At 45.6% G+C, this 23,285-nt stretch overlaps 1 protein-coding gene across 1 annotated transcript; it reads left to right on the top strand.

Moving 5' to 3' along the window:
* Positions 1-19,678: 19,678 nt before the first annotated feature.
* LOC124693320 (mitogen-activated protein kinase kinase 5-like) lies at positions 19,679-21,034 on the top strand. The gene has a single exon (XM_047226796.1). It carries the CDS (start codon positions 19,928-19,930, stop codon positions 21,026-21,028), a length of 1,101 nt encoding a protein of 366 aa, XP_047082752.1. The 5' UTR covers positions 19,679-19,927; the 3' UTR covers positions 21,029-21,034.
* Positions 21,035-23,285: the final 2,251 nt, after the last annotated feature.

Raw genomic sequence — 23,285 nt, 5'->3', positions numbered from 1 at the left:
CTAATACGCAACGAAGGCTTCCTCGTCGGAGTTGCTTGGGTCGGGCACCATAGGCAACCAACAACCTATATTCTTCCTTGTTAGAGTCGAGGTTGATGATGCCGACCTCTCTAGCCGATCGAATGAAGGCTACACAGATGGCGTTGTTGATGCCGTCCCTAACTGCAGCTGGCCACTAACCAAAACCTTTTCCGCTCAACTTTGTGCTTCTCTGGTGGTGGATGGTCACCAACGTACCGGTTTAATGCCGCATGCCGTACCATGCGAAATAGAGCTGCCAGTAGTCGCTATCTTCCTTTTACTTTGGGCCGAGCCACTTCACGTGCTTCTCCTTGCTGCGGAAGACCCCATGGTCAAAGTTCGGCATGTACTGGAGGCATGGGCACACCGCCGAAGCCGATGTCCCGGGCCCTCGACACCGTCTCTTTTGGCGGTGGGAGTATGGTGTACTTGTGGAACTCGGTGGCCTCGTGCCACAACACCCAAACCCCGTCCATGCCGACCCAGTGTGGAAAGGCGGTCTATGGAGTAAGACCGGTTAGAACTGTCAATGGTGATGCCTACGGAGAATGGCTGGTGTGGTTGCTTTCCTTGAAAAGGACCGGCCGACACACCATCAGTGTAAGCGCAGGAGGGAAAGCAGTCGACATTGAAGGCGAGCATAGACAACCAAAGCCCCGCCCGCTAGTTCAGAGGCGCAAGAGGCGAAGCGGCTGACATTGAAGACGTGTTCAGAAGGCCACAACGCAGTATGAGCATGAGGCAAAGCGCCATTAGTTCGCCGCCATGTGGCCTGAGACACGTGGGAGGGCGTGCGATGTCTGCGTCGTGTCCGCGCCGACACATTCCCGGTCCCAATTTTGGTCAGGAATGGATCTATCCGCACCTCGGTTTGTTCACGCCAAGCTATTGTGTTGATACTTGCTTGTGAAGGTTTCAGGGAAAAATAAAATTGTATGTGGCCTACACGAAAATGACAAAATGTCTAAATGACACTATAATAATGGTTGTTTACTGTTTAAGGAAATAGGGAATTCCATTTTCACATTTATGGTCATTTTTATGCCAAAATCTTTACAAATAAGTGTCAACATAGGATATACATAAGTGCATTTTTTTAATTTTTCCTAAAACATTAAAATAGCGTTTATTAAATTTTTCATAATCGGGTGCATGTGCACTCGGGTTCACATCGTCCATGTCCTAAGTAGGAAAATACCATGATGTTGTTATCGTTAGATAAGAGGACATGGTGTTTGTGCTATTACTCACATATGAGCATATGTTAGTTATCGTTGGATAAGGGACATGTTGTTTTAGGGTATGAAAAAAATCTATTTTTTCTGGCTATATATTGTGATATTCCATGTTAGCGGACAAAATTTTGCGGAAAAAAGATTTTTTTTTGCCTCTCTAAAAAAGACAAAAAGGATGGCTTGTGAAAAGCTATTTTGGAGCATCGAAAACATTGTGTGGGAACATAAAATATTTGGATGTACACGCAAATATTTTTTTTAAATAAAAATAGACATTTTGAAATATTATTTATAGGCAATGGGTGCCTCTAAACCCATGAGCAAAAATGGATTTCCATCGATAAGAGAAGTATATTGTTCATAGTTGGAGGTGGTGTTTTGACTCTGAGGTACACATGAACCCATTGTAAAAAATTAGAGATGAAAGTAGGTCGCTATTAGGGTTCCATCTACCCTCTTTAGTGAAGTAATGAGCTAACTTTTACAAAATGATGATGTAATTAGAAAAGTATGTTCATTGTGTTGAACTTAAGAGGGCAGATAGTAATTTAATATTGGCCATGCTGCATCTATATGCAAAATTCATAAGAAACATATTTAAAATGTCAAAGAAATCCTTAAAAAATCAGGTGTACATCTAGACATTTTGGTTCGCACAGGAAAAAAAGAACATTTTATGTGAACTGTGCAAAACGACAAAAAAATTGTTATGTGTTTAGTCAAGTTGAAGCATCGAAATTTGTCTTTTCTCATGGGTCATAAAAATGTTATTTTTTCCGTTAATGATCAGTGCAAACATATAATGTATGTATGTACGTGCGACTTTTTTGTTTTTGATGTTTTGAAGTATATTTTCAAACAATGGGTTCATACGTACATGTGAGCCGAATTGGGTTTCCGAGTGATCATATGGAGTATATATGTGGTGAACCAATGATTTTGTGATATAGGAGTAGAATAAGGAGTGAGAGTATGTTTGCAGCTCGGCTGCTGTAGTGGATGCCTTACACTTGAATTGGACATATTTCCTTTATACGGAGTACCAGCTAAAGTATCGAATAAACTACCATAAAACCTCTATGGCGCCTATTAATATTTCATCTGAAAGATGCCAAGCACTAGCTGATATTTTTGGATGCAGAACAGAAAGTTTGCCTTTTACATACCTGGGACTTCCTATGGGAACTACGAGACCAAAGATTGAAGATCTTATATATCTTGCACATAGAGTTGACAAAAGGCTTGCTGGACTAGCTAACCTGCTCTCTTACTCAAGCAAATTGTTAGTTATCAAATCAACAATTTCAGCCATGCCAGTATTTGCTATGTGCACACTGATGGTACAGTTTACCATCCTGGATCATATTGAGAAGTCATGTAGAATTTTTCTATGGAATGACAAAAGCATACAGAGAAGTGGTAAATGCTTAGCTAAATGGGAAACTATCTGTCTACCTAAGGAAAGTGGAGGATTGGGGGTGCTTAGTCTTCGGGTGCAGAATCAGGCTCTTATCATCAAATATCTATATAAATTCTACAATAAGCAAGATATTCCGTGGGTACAACTTATCTGGGAAGCACATTACAATGATGGCAAGATACCACAGGGTAAATCATCTAAAGGATCGTTCTGGTGGAGAGACTGCACTTCCCTGATTGACACTTTCAAGAAACTTGCCTTATGCAATGTTAAATCTGGGAACTCCACACTTCTATGGAAGGACAAATGGAAAACTGCACCATTGCTAGAAACATACTCACAATTGCATTCTTTTGCAAAAAATAAGGAGATCACAGTCCTAAATGCAATTCATCATAGCAGAAATGATATATATGGCCTATTCCATCTGCCTCTTTCTATGATTGCTATGCAACAATGTGAGGAATTGAGTAATACACTTGATAGCATGGCTGACTCTACCAATCTGGACACATGGGGCTTTGAATGGGGCGCACATTACTCCACCAAGAAGATTTATGAAGCTATCTTGGAACCGCCTGTTGCCCCTGCACCATTCAAGTGGATCTGGAAATCTTGCTGCATGTCCAAACATAAATTCTTTTTTTGGCTACTTTTACTAGACAGTCTGAACACTAAAGATCTGATGCTAAGAAAGAACTTTTTTGTCGAAAGCAGTGAGTGCGTCTTGTGCCAGAACGAAGATCGTGAGTATCTGATGCACCTCTTCTTTGAATGTGATTTCAGCCAAAATTTTTGGTGGAAACTAAAGATGGAATGGAACACAGAGATGCCCCTGATTGAGATGCTCATTGAAGGAAAACAGAGGCAAAATAGTATTTGCTTCAGAGAAGTGTTGATTGTTGGATGCTGGAGTCTATGGAACCATAGGAATAAAATCATCTTTGACAATGAAAACATTAATCAGGACAGATGCTTCTCCATGTTCAAGGAATCTTTTGTTCTTATCATGCATAGAGCAAAACCTAGCCTTAGGGAGGGTATGCAACAATGGATAGATACCTTATGAATCCCCTGTAACTTTTATAGTTCTATGTACATATTGCCTTCTTGGCTCATATAAATGAAAAAATGGCACAGTAGGGGTCTTCCCTACTGTATGTGCTTCAAAAAAAAAAGCTAAAGTATCGAGTGAACTTGTTGACGCGTGGGACCTCACACAAAGATATGTATCTCCTGAAAATGATTGCCAATGAGTCTCACATAGTAAATCTGTGTCTCATGTATAGCGTGTGATGCTGATACCCCCGTGCTTATTATTGCAACCTTCTTTCGCGACGTCAGCGTCAACTTCACTAGCTATCTCGTTGTGCAACTAGGCGCGCCCACGCCATGTAACACCCCGATCCGATTCCCTTGGGCGTGCGGCCGGGGTTCGTGCGCTGAACCTTGCCGACGATCGCACCCGATCGGCAAGTGTCGCAAAACACCAAAACCTCCGTACGCCGGCAAACGCATCCCGATGTCTGCCTCCACTCCGCATCCGCTTCTTCTGCCTGCGCGGCGCGGATGGCGCCAAGGCTCGCCGTCCATCTCGCGCCGCCGTGGATAGCAAGCTAGCTAACAGCGCCGATCATGATTGGACAGCAATTTAACCAGAAAAGGTGTCCCGTTTCGCGTCGGCGTCGCACGTACAGCGGTACAGGGATCGATCGAGCTGGACGCGCCGCCCGATCGGCCGGTCATGGCTATCCGATCGCCCGACGCGCGCGATGTGCTCACTGGCTGGCGACATGCGCCCATTACCTCTCGGCCGAACGCGCCGCCCGAAAGCGACGAACCGGCCGGCCGCGTTCGTGGTGACGAGGCTGCGACGACAGCCTCACGGCGTCCATCACTCGCCCACGTCGGCAACCTGGATTACCTGTTTCGGTCATTCGCACTGGAGACCATGAAACTTACATTACTTGTACCTACAAATTAGTATACATTACTGCTTACTCAATCACACTGTTCAATTTCTCACGTAACAAATGTGTAAACTTGCAAAGCAAAGAAGGCAACAGAGAAAAGGTAAAGAAAATAAGAGAAACCAGTATTCCCTTCTTTTTTCTTCCTTTTTCTTTCGGAGCAGGGAAAGCGACCTTCTAATCAGGGTACATGGAAATACGATAGATCACAAGATTTTCTTTTGCAACTCTTGTTGGTCTTGGACAGAGATTTGGTACACATTGACACGAGTGATCTTGTTTTTTGAAAAAAAAAATCAGATTTCTACGTTTTAAAAAATTCTGAAAATATTCCACATATAGTCAATGTTGTATCTCACAAACGTGTATAATATCAACTTCAAATCCTTTATATTATAAGCTACACGAAAATGACAAAGTGTAGATCTGAGTAGTCAATTTCAAACCTCCAAAACATATTATCTGGCACAAAATAAAAAGAATTTTGGGTTTATATTTTGCATTAATGTGAGATGTTATCACCCCAGAACTATTTTCAGATTTTTTTTCATAACTTGTAAAAAATGCTTTAAAAAAAAATAGCGAGAGCACTAGAGCTCGGGAGCTAAAAGAACTTTCCGCCCTTCTGGGGTCTTAAAGAAAACTTTGTGAGTATGTAATCTCGCAGAACAAATGATAAATCGGGCGAGGGTTCATTGACGTCGATAGATATGCATATTCTGCATACATACTGCCGAAAGCAACCCATAGCCCAGCCACTAGCCAACGGAATTGATTGACCTTATCAACACCCGAAAAGCATGTAAAATTGTAAATTTCCCTCCTGCAAAGTATGCCCATTTTATCCATTCGCTCGTGGACAGCATCATGAGCTAATGTTTTGAATAATGTGGAGTATTATTATACTCGATTGATGACATGCCCACAGAAGCACATCTGAATTCAATGGTGATATCTTCACACGTCAACTTTGTATTACTTTTTTTCGATATTATTCCCGTGAAGGTGAATATCTTGGTAGCTCGTTGCTGGTTTGGCATCTCGGTTCACAGCCCCTGGTTTTCGTCACTATCTTCTCACTGCTCCACGATGTATTGCTATATATACAACTCACGATTGATGAAATCATCACAACATAAAATCTGTCCTCTGCAGAAAAAAGTGAGAGAAGCTAGTGTCAAAATGTCTTGTGAGGCAGACATGACCTTGATCAATATTGCTTCAGGGTACATGAAGTAACGATCATATATCCCCAGTGCCACTAAATCCCAATCAGTTATGGGGTGACACTCTCTTTCGGTTGTGATCCAGCATGAGTTCTCTTGGACCTGTTTGGTTGCTCACATCGATTGGTTGCCTTCAAGTCCATTTTCGCGATGTGGGAGAAACGAAAGCCCTTCATTTGGTGAGCTCTTATAGGCTTGCAAAAAAACTGGGCCACCTTTATGCGTGTTCCAGTCTTCCAGAGTTATTCTTGCAGAACCAGGGAGACGATCGCAGCTTCCTGGCCGTCACCTACGGTTGGGCTTTCTACTTCCGGGCAGTTTCACAGCAGAGAAACGTGACGCCGCACCGTGACACGAGGCGATCAAAAGGTCGTCAACCCCACAAGAGGAGAGGTCCAATCCACGGAACGTTTCACGACCCCTCTTTTGCATGCATGGTTACGGTGGTCAGTGTCTCCCGGACAGTACGGCGGGTGGTTGATCGGTTCGTGCCCCCTTCCTCCCGGCCAACTCCGGTCGCCCGGCCGAGGTGGTGGTTCCCAGAAGGCGCCGCGACACGAACTGGCTTGCCCGCGACGGCGACGGCGACCTCACCAACTGACCGGCGGGAACAGGTCGGATCCAGCGACCAGGCCGTGCCGCCTCGAACTGCAACTGCAAGCCACGGTTGACACCTGCAGCCTAGTACTACGCGAGATCGATATCAGAAATTCGAAATGACGTTGGTGTGGTGGACTTGCAGGTCCGCGCGTTCGGACCTGCTGGAGTGCTGGTGCTTTCAGCGTTGACATTGGTGTGTGGTGATACTGCTACTGCTACACGTACCTGTGGAGATAGGAATGGATTCTCGCTTGATCCAAGTCACGGAATAGTCAACATCTTGTACCTGTGGAGATAGGAGTACTATTCTTTTCGTTTTAAAATTAAGTGTCCAAGTATTATCTAAATATGGTTGTAGTTATTGACTCAAAAAAAAAAACGTTCTCAGTCATACTCCCCTCTATGTGAATCGAGTTTTGTGCGGCCCAAATTTTTTTCCTACATCCCCAGACTGACCTCGATCCACGGGGAGCCGATAGGGGGCATCACACACAATTCACTGTCGATGCCACATCGGATGCCGATGTGAAATAGGCGGACCAATCATGTCGTAGACACAACGACATCTCTCGCGAGAGATCGTTGAAGGAGGAGACGGTCGACAGAAGATCATCGACATCAACACCAACCGCCTCGCAGAGGCTGCCACCCGCTAGGCTCAGCGGGTCACCCTTAATGAGGAACCAGTCAGGCGCAAGTGGCACTGGAGGCTCACCGATGCGAGGGAAGTGAGAAGGGCACGGGCATGGGTCAATAGGCCGACACAAGCGAAGTAGCTATTGGCGAGGGCCAGGCTGGCATGTCTCATGTCCCGACTAATGGTGAGTAGTTTATGGTAGAGTTTAATTTACATTTTGGTCAAATCTCGTTTAACTTAAAAACATACGATGAATTTTGAATACAATTTTTTTAATCGCAGTCCGAATTCAGATATTGTCTGTTGGTCACCAGACGCAGCGACTTGAGTCATCGTAATGCTTCTTGCTTTAGCTGAAATTGGGACCCGATGAGATCAGTAGCATAAGCATGTCTACTGATAGTGCTAGAGAAGCTAGTAGACTTTGTGCGAGGGAAAGCAATGAATGGTATGCATGGCTGAAGGAGGATTCGATGGAGCTACTAGCATAGTGCTAGGGTGCTTCCTTGTGCCGTCGCCTAGCTGGGGTCGCATCCATAGCCACGTCCCATCATCAGTCCATGTCATATAGCGTCTCTTTTCCCCCATCCCGAGAATCATCATCAGAGTACGAAAGGCAGTACTGCTCACCTTGTACATCTGCGTACCCTCTTCTTCTGTCCACACGGCCCGCCCTTTTCCGTAACTTTTCTTGCAACGAATTGAAACTCCGGAGAGATTACGCGGAAATCAGGCGGCAGTTTACAGGAAGCTAGCCCTGGTGAAAGTGAAACTACAACGTGCTCTCGACTTGTGGTTCTGCCAAGATGCACCAGTCTTTTTCTTTGGAATAGCATTGCCATTCCCGTTGGATGCGGCGAAGCTACGGTAACGTGCATCCCGAGGCAGCCGGAGGCCGAGACCTACATGACACGATGTTTACTTCCCTGAATCAAGATGCGATAGCACTGCAGTACATTGGTGGGCGCGACGATCTTCGAGCCGGCGTTTTGCTTCCGGCGCCGAATCCAAGCGTCAGGAAGGAATCCCATCCCAAAAGTCTACGCCTCCTCCTGTCCTCGTCCCTCGACTGCCGTAAACTGTCTACCGTACATTCGCTGCCTTGGATCACACGCACCGTCGATGCGGACTGCGCCTCCCTCGTAGACATCCGGGGTCCACACACCAGATAGATGGTTCCGGCATCTTCAGAGCATCTACAGCCGTGTCCAAAAAAACGACCCTCAAAGGTATTTGAGACGCGGTGGACATTTTTTCGTTCCCAGCCGCGCGTCTCAAAGACTCTTTCCATTCAGCACGGTCCAATACGGTGCTATCCCAGGTCTACAAGGAACGCTCCAGGCACGTCGTACACATCGAGAAGCGAGGCGAGGAGTGGCGGGCCTGACGCGTCAACGACTCACGAACGGATCCTCAACCATCGCCTACCTGGCGACGATGCAGTTGCCGGGAAGGGGAACCGTTGCAGTGGCGATCGCGTCGATCGACGCACGAACCGCCAGAATGGAGCTCGAACTTCGTGGAAGAGCAACCGCAGCTCTCTTCGATATTTGTGCCGTCATTCATCCGCGCTCAATAAGACCCCTACATACGCGCTTTTCGATCTACAGCCGGTCGGCGCCATTCATCTCTCCTCTCCTCTCTCACCATGAGCAACCTCTCTTTGCCATCGGACACCGGCTGCAAGGGGAAGCCACCGGGATGGCGCCATTGGTGGGACAGAGTTGCAACACCTAGCATCTCTAGTTCCCCGCCGACAGACAGTCATGAGGAGGATTAGGAGTCCGACTAGGAGGACGAGGAAGAGGTTGAGGAGGCGGCAGCAGCAAAGAAGGAGGCAAGGCCCCGGGCGAAGGCGAATGCGCAGCCGATGAGCACCGTCGACGATGAGAGGGACACAAGTTTCTTCGACGCGTCGAACGACACCGGCTCTTTGCAAGAGGTGACGAGCAGGAAGCGCCACCGTGAGAACACAGAGGCGGGGCCATCAAAGAAGAAGTAATTTAAAAAAATAGTTCATTTTTTCGAAGGTTTTATATGTAAATTGTTTATGTTGCACTACTTTGAAAGTTAGTTCATATTTTTCGAAGTCTTCAACGTACCAACAATTCTTCTCTCTATTGAAATAAAAATACAAAAAAGCAGATGCATTATTTTAATGTTTGGGGGCGCGTTTAGGGGACTTGGCTGGCTGTGGTGATGGTGCTCCGGGGACGGCGCCAGACAATCTTGGTGGCGGTTGTTGTGGAAGCGGTTGGAAAACCCCAAGAGGAAGATGTGATGAGCACAGCAACAAGTTTTCTCTCAGTAAGAAACCAATGTTTAATCGACCAGTAGGAGAAAGACGTGACTTCTGAAGGTGTTGCTAGCTGACTAGTGACAGGACGTACTACCGGCGTCAGCAACAACGTGGAACTTGCACACAACACAATCACAATACTTTGCCCCAACTTACAGTGAGGTTGTCAATCTCACCGGTTTGCTGAATACAAAGGATTAGACGTATCGAGTGGAAAAAGATGTTTGAAGTAATTAAAAAGAACAGAGCTTTGCAGTAAGTAATAGATCAGGATTGCAGTGGTTGAATTTATCAATGTAAAGGAAAGGACCAGGGTCAACAGTTCACTAGATGTGTCTCTCAATAAAGATAAATAACATGCTAGGTGAACAACTTACAGCTGGGCAATTGACATAATACCGACCATACATGACAAGATGATTACTATGAGATTCGTTTGGCCATTACAACATAATACATAGACCATAGTCCAGCTATGTCTATGACTAATAATTCACCTTCTGGTTATCGTTCGAACCCCTTTCAGTATTAAGTTGCAAGCAACATATTATCGCATTAAGCAATATGTCTAAAGTAAACAATAGAATTGCCCTTGGATAAAACATTGTTGTTTTCTCCCTAGTAGCAACAACACATCTACAATCTTAGAAGTTATTGTCACTCTTCTAGAAAACTAGAGGCATGAACCTACCGTCGAGCATAAATACCCCTCTTGGAGTCACAAGCATCGACTTGGCCAGAGTATCTACTAGCAACGGTGGGCATGCAAGATCACAAATAATATATGACAAGTATATATAATCGATCTCAATATCGTATTCAATATTCATTGGATCCCAGCAAACAAAACATGTAGCATTACATAAGGATGATCTTGATCATGTAGGGAAGCTCACAAGATCTAAACATGAGGCATAAATTGGGGAAGACAACCTTCTAGCTACTGCTATGGACCCATAGCCCAGGGATGAACTACTCACGCATCAATTCGGAGGCGGGCATGTTGATGTAGATGCCTCCGGCGATGATTTCATCCTCCGGCAGGGTGCCGGGAAGAGCTTTAGAACCCTCCCGAGATGGGTTCTGCAATGGTGGCCGCGACGGAACATTTCGTGGATGGAGCCTTCGGTATTCAGGGTTCCCCGAGATCGTGAATAAATAGGCGGAGGGGCGATGTCGGTGGCCACCTGGGTGGGCCACACCATGCCTTGGCATGGACCCAGGCCTGGCCGCGCCAAGGGGTGCCTTGGCCCCCCTGTGGCTCCTCTTCGACCCTCCTCTGGACTCTGTCTTTGTTACGGAAAAATATTGACTTTGGCTTTTGTTTCGTCCAATTCCGAGAATATTTCTTGTACAACTTTTCTGAAATACAAAACATCAGAAAACATGGAACTTGCACTGTGGCATCTTGTTAATAGGTTAGTGCCGAAAAATGTATAAAAGTGCAACGAAGTATGAGCAAAACATATATTAATTGGTGTAAAACAAGCATGAATCATCAAAAATTATAGATACATTTGAGACGTATCAAGTGGCGTCCCCCAAACATGGCACGAAGAAAACACATCCCCCAAACGCTCGATCCGGCGCCGTTTGGGTGTCGCTTTGGGGGACGTGGCTGGAATTTCTCTCTGCTCCTTCTTCCAAGCACGCCCGGCAAAAGCGTCAAATCGTCCGATTGGGAGACACCGCCCCAAGATGATAGGTGCCACGAGATCTGGGAGACGCTAGTTTCTGGCCCCATCCCCAAACACGACCCCAAATTATAGTTTTTTCGTTTTTTAATTTCTAGTATTTGAACCCACAACCAATTTCAACACATAAATAAAATACATTTGACAATCAAACACACTAACAATTAAAACACACAACACATTAAATTATCGAAGTTCAATTTGATCAAGCCACCATCACATTTGTTGACTCTCCTTTGAGCCTCTAGAGATGCTCCATAAGATCATCTTGCAGTTGCTGATTAGTAATCGAGTCACGGATTTCTGCATGCATGGCAATAAAATCAACAAAATTCTTAGGTACCTAGTGATCAACATCCGCAAGAGGGCCCTCGCACTCATAGGGACCGAAAATTCTTGGCTCAAGCTTTGCGGCCACTCTCAGTGATCATGTTGTGCATAATCACATAAGCATGCATCACCTCCCACATGGGTCTTGAGACCAGGTAAGAGCAACAGGGCACCGAAAAATGCAAAGCAAAACTGGGGCACACAAAATGCCCGCTACTCTCCCGGCGCTCAGCAAAGTGGGATTTCTTCTAACCTAGATAGTACACTTTGGTATATGAGTGGACATTGATTCATAGTTGCATGGTTGAGCATAACCTTCCATACGTTTCATGAACACCTGAGATCGCCGCAGCATAGTGATGTCATTGTGCGATCATGCCATGCTAAAGAATGAATGCCATATCTGTGTGCCTTGATCTGCCACAGCCTCAAGTACCACAGTGCAGTATCGGTGATGCCCTTTGTACAAATCCTGCCAAGCAAACAAAAGTTCTTCCATGACGATAGCATGCAATCGATGCTTCTAAGCATTCTAGAAAATCCCCTAGCTACATTTTGTGTCATGCATGATCATAGCAGTGGCTGCTTCATTTTGTCCTCTCAAATAGTCTTTGCAAAACTTTACCACCACCTCTCTACAGAATCTATACAAGCGTTTGATGGCAGTGATTCACTCATGTGAAGGTAGTCGTCTTGTGCGTCTTGTGCATCGGCAAGAGCTCCATATGCAAGTATCCTCGTGGCAACAATGGACTTCTAGATCAATGAGAAACAAGGCGTGCCAATGGCATCGTGATTCAGCAAAAAGTACTTGTGGTACTATCTCAAGCCATGAAGAATTTCCATGAACACATCCTTGCTCATCATGTAACGCCTCTGAACTATGTTGCTCCGTTCGTGAAGTAGTCCGTGTAAAGCATGTATATGAACCTCCATCCTCGCCCGGGGCTTCGATTTCTTTCTTCCACGCATGGAACCTTCATGACACGACCTCTTCTTCAGCTATTCCGCATGTTTTTTTAAGGAAAGCGAGGATCGAAAAGTGCTCACCATCATCGGTGTTGTCGTCGGCCATCATTTGATGGTCATCATCTCATCATCATTATCTATGTCTATGAGGCAAAAGAAATGGTTAATCAAAATAACTGCAGCAAGAGAGGCAAGACACACCAGCGCGGCAGCGTCTACTTTTATTGACATACTAATATTGATATACTTTTCTATGACCCAAGAGATCATGGAAAATTAAGTGAAATGCTTGCAATATATGTACTTATAATCACTAGTTCACTTTTGCCTATCTGAAATGATAGTGTACCTGCTGAACATCCTTTTTCTCCAATCAACACATCCGAATGCAATTGGATATATATGCTACTCCCTCCGTTACTTGATATAAGGTGTATAGTTTTTCTGAAAAAAGCTCTAAAATATAAGGTGTATTGCGTAGAACCACTCATTTGGACATTTTTTTTTACGGATTCGATTGCATTTTCTTGGATCATACAAACTCCTATATTTTCTCAAAGCAATAATTCAGGGGTAATCTTGCCCAAAACTCATGTAAATTGTCCTTAATGTGTGTTCCTTAATTTCCGTGCCAAAAACTATACACCCTATATCTAGAAACGGAGGGGGTATTGTTTCCCTCCTTTCCAGTGGTTGCAAGTATCCGTTGTCATGTTGTTAGCTTGATAAAACATTGGTACAAACCTGAAAATATAAAGTAAGTGTTAGACATTCAATTAGATAACTATGTAGATTAGTGAATATAGATAATTCTTGCTTTCCAATGATTCGTATCTACCCATTGAGAAATCATTCTTTTTTTTTGATAAAACTTGTATTCATTCAAAGTAGTAAGGATACAACACGTAGACGCATACGAATACAAGAACACAAAAAGTGGATACATATGGAGAAACCGCTGAGGGCCCTCGCCTTTGTCTACCTCGAACCGTCGAGAGGAACCTCCACCAGCGCGCACACCCACGCAGAAAGCGCCCACGACGACGAACCTTGGAGGCGGATGAACCCCTAGCCAGAAGGCTTTGAAGAGCCGCAGTATCCACCAACTCCGAAGAACTGGATCTGAGACGTACTGAAAGGACATCGGCCGGCGACACACGCCGAGCTCAAGCCGCTTCCGATCTGGCCACGAAAGACCAGATCCCTCCACTGCAGACCGCCCAACAACCTCAGCAGCACCTCCACCCGCACCACCCATTATTGAAAGCGCTGATATCCTCCGCACCAAGGCCAAGACCATCGCCGGCACTAGCACCAGCTCAAATCTCAGAAAGCCAGAGGACAACCAGCGCCGAACTCCTATACAGCTGGCCAGATTCCACCAGAACCGACCAGAACTGACCTCCACAGCCTCCCTAGCGGCGCTGGAGCTAGCTACGTCAGGACATGGGCGGAGACGGGAGGACAAAATCCACAGAAGCGCCGCCGCCACCGACAACGCGACGCCACCAAGGAACCAAAACGCTCCCCGCCGACAACAGCACCGCGGTCCGGCCCGCCTCCCGACGCCCAAAGGGCCATCGGAGGCGAGTCGGACCGGCGGTCTCGCCGGAGGAGCGAACGAAGCTCGAAAATCGCCTCCCAGTCGCCTCTCACCACTGTAGCAAGAGGATAAGACGAGAGGGTTCAAGAAATCATTATTATGTTGCATTGACAATGAAGAACTTGGCATGAAATATTGAGTTGGGACTTGGATGTTGTGGTAGCACCTTTGTTGTGAGAATGCACTTACTACAAGGGTTAGTGTTAATCACAGTCTGCAGGTAGTCCAAATTCTAGTGTACTTCATCGATTGAAGACCTAGGACCACTTGTAGAGTTCTCTTCGTAACTCTATATGCCATCGCCCTTTGAAATATCAACACCATATTTTCCCTTTGCAGTCTCTATCATGGTCTCAACACGAGTCTTAGGATCTATTCTCTGCCCTTCTCAGATACCTTCGCAAACCATTTCCTAGCTACGTCGCATGTTTTGCCATAAGTTTTGCAGGTATGTTCCAAATTCATTTTCTGAGACGTAATGTTGTTTCATGACTAGAGCACTCATGAAAAATTAAGAACCTTCTTCCTTTCGGATCAGTCAATAGTTATTTTGTGTTTGAAGTTCCCGTTATAATGGAAGTTTCCGAGCTATGCAAAGTCCACACAACTCTGCTAAACTAATAAACATTAGTAAAATACATCCGAAGACATGGTTGTTCTTTTAGATATATCATGTTCCCATTATACCACGTCCTTGTCTTCCTTCCCTTTGTCCTAGTCTTCCTTCCACTTGGCAGTAACAAATGCATATTTTTAGCTTCGTGATCATCTTCTCCTAGCAAGTCATCATCTGAGATAGAACCAGAGGAGGGGACATAATAAGCAAGAGCATAACTCTCTGCACTGAAGTGTGATCTCTCTGTTGGCCCCCCTCCTTACAGTTAAAGGGTAACGACTTCAGACATGGCTAAATCCTATAGTGTGATGGGGAGTGTATACAAGGCATGTGAATGGATTCACCACCGTATAGCTGACCCGCAATTGCTAGTTTAACTTTCCTCAATGGTTCGAGCTTCTTCCTCTTCACGGTGCATGCTCATAAACAACATTGGAACCATTATCACCATTCTAACTGTTGTATGAATCATAATACAACTCATCTACTTCGGCGTCACGTTCACATGATCCCTTCTTCTTTCTCCTGATGTCAATAGTTCTTTGACTCATTTCCAATTTATCTTTCCTTGTTGCTTCATCATCGTCTTCAGGAATATATTCCCCCATGTCGAACTAGAAATCATCATCTCAATCCTCTCTCAAACTATCTAAATAATCTGGTAAACTATCAGACTGCTTGTCTTTAACACAAAAATCCTTCCTTCTTTATGTTGACCCTTTGCTGAGTTAGAAAATATTCACCACCTTTTACATCAACAACTGGCTAGTCATTTGCACAAGTCTTGCTTTGTTGAGTGCTAATGTAAATTAAACCATCAACTTCTTCAGTTGGTTGACTTGGAAAACAAACACCCTCATTGTCAACATCATAAACAACTTCTTCCTCTATCCCTAAAATGAGAATGTGTTACTCACATTATGTGTTCATGTTAATTAGTACGTGTTTTTGTTTTCCCTTCATTACAATTAGTGTAATGCACTACTTATCCTCACATAACTCCACCATCTGCAGAACCTTCACCGTTCCATCTATTAACACCAAATATGCATCATTTTTTTCCACCATTCTTCAAATAATACATTGAATCACTAATTTCAAAGCCCCCGGTCTTCAATAAGAACTGGTAGATTCATGTAGGTTATATCAGGCCGGCATAATTCCCTCTATAAATTATCATGGACAATATACAGAAATGGAGCAAAAAGGAATTTTAATGAACTATGATTTGAAATCCTAATCCCTAAGTTCAAATTGACGAGAATGGTAGGAGGGGAGATGCAGAGAAGAAGACTTACTCCACCTTGCAGAGAGAGAGGTGGTCAAGCCGGGTTCGCCTTCCAAATCTTCGTTGCGGCTGCTGCGGGAACAACAAGTAGTGTGTGGTGGCCGGGTTTGAGCTCTCACAATTCTCTATCATCGCATAGATAAGCCAAGACAAAGCCGCCACCAACTGCATTGCTTCTGCCGGCACCGTCACCGGGATTTGACGTTGCCATTACTACACAGTGGGGAGAGCAAAGCGTGCGCGTTAGAGAGCGTGAATGGAAACTAGCCTGACCGAAACGATCTAGATCTAATAAGGACTTCTTGGTGAGCCTCACACGCCGTTAATTTGTTAACGGGGAATGTTAATGGTCATGTGCTCGCGCCTGCCCCGTGCCAAGCTGCCTAAGCTGTATGTAGTTGGGCCTCCCATGTTAGAAACAACATGAAACGAGCTAAAATGTGCAATAGGTATTTTCTGCAAAAATTAGAGAGCCGCCTAGTGCATTTTTTAAAAAAAGGTGGTGATTTTTTGTAGTCTTACCTGCAATTGTGGTGGTTTTTTTCTTCATACTTTAACTCTGATCTGGTTCTAGTTGTTCATGGCTTTGATTAGTTGCATGGTACCATGTGTGACAAAACCTTGGGTGCTCCTATGCTACCGTTCATGCGCCCGTTACCCCGTGACGCGTGTAGGCGGATCCCGGGTGGGCTGGCCCATGTAACAGCTCGACCGACGTACATTTTTTCTCGTTCGCACCCGTTCGTTCGGATTCTGCAATTTAATATTTTTGTTCGAATTCAAAAATGGTTTAAAAAAATTCACATATAAAACAATTCTGTTTCAGTCAAAAATGTTCAAACCTAAAAAAATGTTCAAAATTTGAAAAAATGGTTCAAAATTGAAAAATGTTCAAATCTAGAAAATATTCAAAATTTGAAAAATGGTTCAAAGCCCAATATTGTTCATTACAAATGATATTCAGATTTAAACATGTTCACGATTCAAAAATATTCAAATTTTTAAAAATGTTCAAAATTTGAAAAAGTTCAAAAACTGAAAGTTCATATTTAAAATTTGTTCCAATAAAATTTTTGTTCAAAATTAAAAAAATCAGATTTTAAAAAGTTCAAACTTCAAAAACAATAATTATAAAAATCTTGAACTTTTTTGGAAAAGGAAATAATAGTAACTTTAAAATGAAAAGAAATATAAGCTGGAAAACAGGAAAACTAGAAAATAACCAGAAGAAAAAAGGAAAACCAGAAAAAAAAGGACACACATAACCAAACTAAATCAGAAGAATCTAGAAGGTTCCTAAACCGGAAAAAAACCAGATCAAACTTAGGCCGGCCTATTTCAGATCGTCAGTGTGTGAAGTGTCAAATAGGATTCACCCAAAACCATACCCCAATGACACAATCACATCGTAAGCAAAATCCCGTATGGCCCATGATGGTGGCTGCTGAGACAAAGCGAGTCACGGGCGTCCGTTGTTACGCGCTAATCATTATTCCAAAGCTCCAAAGCGAGTATCAACAACCGAATATATACATTAAAATTTCCAGGGTAGCAGTAGGTTAAGTCAACTGCTGTGCTACCACTACCGGTTGCTTACTTCATTGATCTGCATTTTATACTCCAACAAAAATATAGTTGGTGGATTCTGTTTACACACAGGTTTTACAAAACAATTGTGTACCTTCTGATTCGACGGTTTTCTTCTTCCCCTGGTGTCAAAGATCTGGAAATCAGCTTGACCAAGCTGAGCTAATACAAAACACCACAGTGCGTAGTAGAAACCGTAGTGGAAATCAGCCCCATTATATTAGTATATCGCTCTCTTCTGAATCGGCGAGTTCTTTAAATGGGGCTGCTGCTTGCTGTCTACGCGTAATCTCAAATATTCTATATCATTTTTTACGAATCATCTAAACTTATTTGTTCGAGAAATCCACCACGCATCATGCGTGCACGTTATCGCTTTGTCCCTGTGTTCGGCTCAACTACGATTCAAGGGTTTTTCATATGTTCCCATATCTAAACCAAAAGAAAGAATCTTATGATGGTGAGCATATACGGAAGGAGGGCATGCCTGCGAACATCAAGCAAAGCATACCCAAAGCCAAGTATATTGAACTATGCAGGAGTAAGACACATCACACTTCACACATCAATTTCACGAAACACTTGATATCTACAAGCTATCTATACCTTTCAATTTGCATTCGACCACATAATTGTTTTTGCGATTACAACCTCTCTAGTTCCAAAGTTTTGCAGCCATGCAACGCTAAAAACTCTCTAGTGCGCAGGGGCAAGTCCCCAACCTTAACCACTTCTTGTATCATGACATGGAGAGGGGGCAATGAGGAGGGAGGCCGTGATGTGTGGCAAGGGAAGGGAGGAGGCGGTGGCTCCCTATCTCTGACCATTGGATTTGGCAATGGAAGGCTCATGGATGTGTTCAAGCATCGTCGCCAGAAACTCGTTTATTGTTCTCTTCAAGCTTTTTAAGATTTTATTTGGAAGCACTCTTTTTTGGGCGGTATGTCCTTTCTTGTGGCCGCTGGATGTGGATTTTTGTTCATGATCGTCGGATTCCAAAATATTATTTTCACAGGATATGCTTTACCAAACAAATGTTCATTGGCTATGCTTTAGATGTCATTATATTATATCGTCAATAACCTTTATAATACATGATTTGTGTGTGAGGATAGAAGCATTCCAAATCCAAAACACACCTCGATTTTCCTTTTATGTTAATGCTCACTGGGCAAGAAAGCCCCTCCTTCGTTTTTCCTTGTTCTCACCTCACCTCTCGGCTTCCTCCATGCAGAGCTCACATCTGTTTGGGAAACAATATGCCACTCTCCCTCAATGAAACTGAAAACATCATCATATTTTTTCTTGAACGGCAAACGAATTATTGTCATGTTGCCTTCAGGAGGATGACAAATTCATGTACACCGTTTCCCACCATAACCTTCGGTGGTCTCGCAATCCCTTGGGAGATTAGATGGTTCATCTCTTTTAAGATTATATACATGGATTGAATTGAAGTTGCATACTTGCATCTTCCTAGCAAAGTGGTTAGTTGAACATACGTTTTTTTATTTCCATACATATGATCCTTGTTTGTGCACCACTCGTGCCACCGTGCTTTCCGGACGTTTAGATATGCACAAAAAGAAAGAAGTAACGGACAATGCTCACCAACAAGTGTTTACTGTAGATCTTGGCGTTAGCGGTAGGCGACGCCAACTGGAGAGCTTTTAACTTTCTTTTGGCTCTGGATGCTGGTTAATTCGCTATGTCGTTATCTAAATGACCGTGGATCACACCCCCTTTTTTGGGGGTGTTGCACAAAAAGAAGGAGCTCACACGACAAGTGAACCACACGAGTGACCCGACGCAAGTGAGCTCACACGCAGGGTTCTCAACAATTCAGGAGCGAGAAATGCACGTGTTACAACAATTTTTATCACTTAATTCTATTGGAGATTTGAACCAAATAAATTGCAGAAACACTGATTATTTCATAATCCGGCGCCATAGGAAAAACAAAGAAAAACTTTATTTCAAGAAATTAGTATCGATGAATGCAGTGCAGACTATACAGTATGATTCTGTGGTTTTGAGTTGTATTTCTATTTGTATCGGACGGCAAGCAAGGAAGAAATTAATTAGGGAAAAAATGCATCTATATCTTACCGGCCCCCAGCGTCACGTCTGCTCCTTGTCCTCATCTCTCTCTCTCTCGGTTTGTTCATCTTAAGCAGAGAGAGAGAGAGAGGTCTTGTCCCTTGGCCTCCCTCGCTCGCTCGCTCCTGCCGTGCCGCGTCTATAAAAAACACTCGTCTTTCTCCAATCCGTCTCCTCCCCTCACCCCGGCGATCTCCTCTTCCCACCCGACCACCGACGCCAACCCATCCGGCCGCAGCGAGCGAGCTCGCCCGCGCGCACGAGAGAGAAGAAGGTCCTCACCGGCATATCGATCCAACCACCCGTTCCGGCCGGCGCCGCGTTCCGTTGCGATGCGACCGGGCGGCCCGCCCAACGGCAGGCCGGGGCTGGGTCCGGGTCAGCCGCAGCCGCAGCAGCAGCCGGGCACGCCGGGGCGCGGGCGACGCCGCCCGGATCTCACGCTGCTGCCGCTGCCGCAGCGCGACCTCACGTCGCTCGCCGTGCCGCTGCCCCTGCCGCCCCCGCCGTCCTCCGCGCCCTCGTCCGCCTCCTCCTCCGGGTCCGGCTCCATGGGCGCGCCGACGCCGCCCAACTCGGCGGGCTCCACCCCACCGGCCCCGCCGCCGCTGGGCGAGCTGGAGCGCGTGCGCCGCATCGGGAGCGGCGCGGGCGGGACGGTGTGGATGGTGCGGCACGCGCCCACGGGCCGGGCGTACGCGCTCAAGGTGCTCTACGGGCACCACGACGACGCGGTCCGGCGGCAGATCACGCGGGAGATCGCCATCCTGCGCACCGCCGAGCACCCGGCCATCGTGCGGTGCCACGGCATGTACGAGCAGGCGGGGGAGCTGCAGATCCTGCTGGAGTACATGGACGGCGGCTCGCTGGAGGGCCGGCGCATCGCGACCGAGGCCTTCCTGGCCGACGTGGCGCGGCAGGTGCTGTCCGGGATCGCGTACCTGCACCGGCGCCACATCGTGCACCGCGACATCAAGCCGTCCAACCTGCTCATCGACTCGGGCCGCCGCGTCAAGATCGCCGACTTCGGGGTGGGCCGCATCCTCAACCAGACCATGGACCCCTGCAACTCCTCGGTGGGCACCATCGCCTACATGAGCCCCGAGCGCATCAACACGGACCTCAACGACGGCGCCTACGACGGCTACGCGGGGGACATCTGGAGCTTCGGCCTCAGCATCCTCGAGTTCTACCTGGGGAGGTTCCCGCTCGGGGAGAACCTCGGCAAGCTCGGCGACTGGGCCGCGCTCATGGTCGCCATCTGCTACTCCGACTCGCCCGCCGCGCCGCCCACCGCGTCCCCGGAGCTCAGGAGCTTCATCAGCTGCTGCCTCCAGAAGAACCCGGCCAGGCGCCCGTCCGCCGCGCAGCTGCTGCAGCACAAGTTCATCGCCGGCCCGCAGCCGCAGGTCCTCGCCCCTCCCCCGTCGTGATGGCTCGCCCGCCCGCCCGCTCGCGCGCCATAATTAGTAATTGGGACTCCATCCGGTGTTGATCCGATCCAGCCCGGAAGACATGGATGTACGGTGGTCGGCAATGAGACATGGGATCTAGGGGGTCGTCGTCCTAGCCATTTTGGGTATTCAAGCCGCCGCCGCAGCAAATCATCCATCCATCCCCTGTTGTCTCCTGAAATTAAGCTCTGTTCATCTTTTTTCTTCTTTCGTTCTTCTTAAATGTTCATTATGTTCTTCCAAATGATGATCATATGATAATATGAGCTGTTAAATTAGAAAGAAACTTGTAGCAAATACTATCGTGGCAGCCAGTGGTGATGATGACCTGCTCCATGTGGACAAGTTGATGATCACGACATAAGAGGCTTCCTGGATCTTGCAATTTCGAGGTGGATTGCATAAAGCAAATCTCGAAATGGGAATCGAACCAACTTTCATACGATTCCCCTTTTCTCTCTCTCTCTCTGGTGTTCTTGGTGAATCAATTTATTCTCCTGAAAAAGATGTGTGGCTGGCTACCTAGCAGCAATCATGCGCGCATAATAATAGTATCCACCCATCCACACACATATACATATTGTTCCATTCTTTTTCTATCATCTCTTCTCGGTTGCGCTCTCCTTTTGGGCCTGCGGCGGCTCATCGTTGCTTCGGATGCGCAGATTCTGGTCATTTCACGCTTAGCATCCGATCCTGATTTTGCATGTGAGTAAAAAGGAAGGAAGCAGAGGAGACAGGGGAGGAGGACGATGCTCTGTTGGGAGAGGGACCTGTGCTTGGAAATGGATAGATTTGTAGGCCTGCGAAAGGGGCGGCACATAGAAAAGAAGAGCTGAGGTGAGCAGAGCGCCAACTCCATCAATGGAGGGCATGTGGGAACAACGCAAGAGGCCTTCTGTTCCTACACACTTCGCCGTAGGGCCGTCCCGTCCGGCGCCGCCAGGTGGGCCCGGCTGCTCTTCTCCTCCCCTCTCCGTGTACGTGTAGAGAAAATTACACAAATCACCAACTATTTTCATTGTTGATGAACATGTAAAAAATCTGATGAACAAACTGAAGGAGTTGTTCCTCATTTGGTTGGTCGCAAACTATCTATTGTTCAATACACCGATGATACAATTCTTTTTTCCGGAACATGATCTCGAGAAAGCCAGAAATCTATATTAATATTATCAGCTTTCGAGCAATTATCTGGTCTGAAAACAAATTTCCAGAAAAAACAAATTGTTCAGCTCCGGTGATGCTCAAGACGAGGCTGAACTCTATGCCGAGCTTTTTGGCTGTGAGTTAGGTCAGATCCCAATCAACTATTTGAGCATTCTGATTCATTTTCGGAGGCTTACAAATGTTGAATGGAAACAATTAGAGGAGAGACTACAAACACGTCTAAGTAGTTGGTAAGGCAAATTATCATCTCTAGGTGGAAGACTAGTTCTCAGTAATTAAGTACTAACAATTATGGTATTGTATATGATTTCTTTCTTTCTGTTACCTAAAGGACTCTTAGGTAGATTGGATTATTCCGATCAAGATACTTTTGGCAAGTAGATAGTGAGAAGGAAAAAAATGTCGGCTTACTAAATGGAGTGTTGTTTGCCGCCCAAAGGGTCACGGAGGGCTAGGGGTTCATGATCTTGAGGTGAAGAACAGAGCCCTCCTAGGTAAATGACTGTTTAAGATACTAATTGTAGATAGGGTTTGGCAAACCATTCTAATAGGAATGTATGTTGGCTCATGTGCGCTACCTGAAGTGTATTGGAAACCTGGTGATTCGTATTTTTCGGCTAGACTTATGGAGATAAAGAAGTTCTTCTTTCCATATGGCTCTTTCTCTATTAAGGATGGATCTGGAATATGGTTCTAGGAGGGTAAATGGTAAGACAACATCGATCTCCGGGACCAATATCCAGCTTTATACATATTGTGTGCCACAAAGCCGACACTTTAACTAAGGTGATGGAATCTTTCGCACCAAATGCGTCGTTCAGACGAAACATTGTTGGGCCCCGGCTTGCATGTTGGCATGCACCGCTTCAACGTTAGGCTTCTGTCCAATTGATGCAAGGATATGATAAGTTTCGATGGAATCTCACAGAGAACGGGATATTCTTTGTCGATTCCTTGTACAGAGCCTTGATTTAGCAAAGTGTATAGGTTGTAATAATAAAATGATCTGGAAAGTGAAGATACTATCGAAGAGAAAGTGAAGATACTATTGAAGACTAAAGTCTTC

Source organism: Lolium rigidum, chromosome 2 (genome assembly GCF_022539505.1).
Source record: "Lolium rigidum isolate FL_2022 chromosome 2, APGP_CSIRO_Lrig_0.1, whole genome shotgun sequence".
Classification (NCBI taxonomy): domain Eukaryota; kingdom Viridiplantae; phylum Streptophyta; class Magnoliopsida; order Poales; family Poaceae; genus Lolium; species Lolium rigidum.
This window is presented reverse-complemented; position numbering and strand designations above follow the sequence as displayed.

Coding starts and splice junctions, on each gene's coding strand:
- LOC124693320 (XM_047226796.1), top strand. CDS start 19,928: ATGCGACCGGGCGGCCCGCCCAACGGCAGGCCGGGGCTGGGTCCGGGT.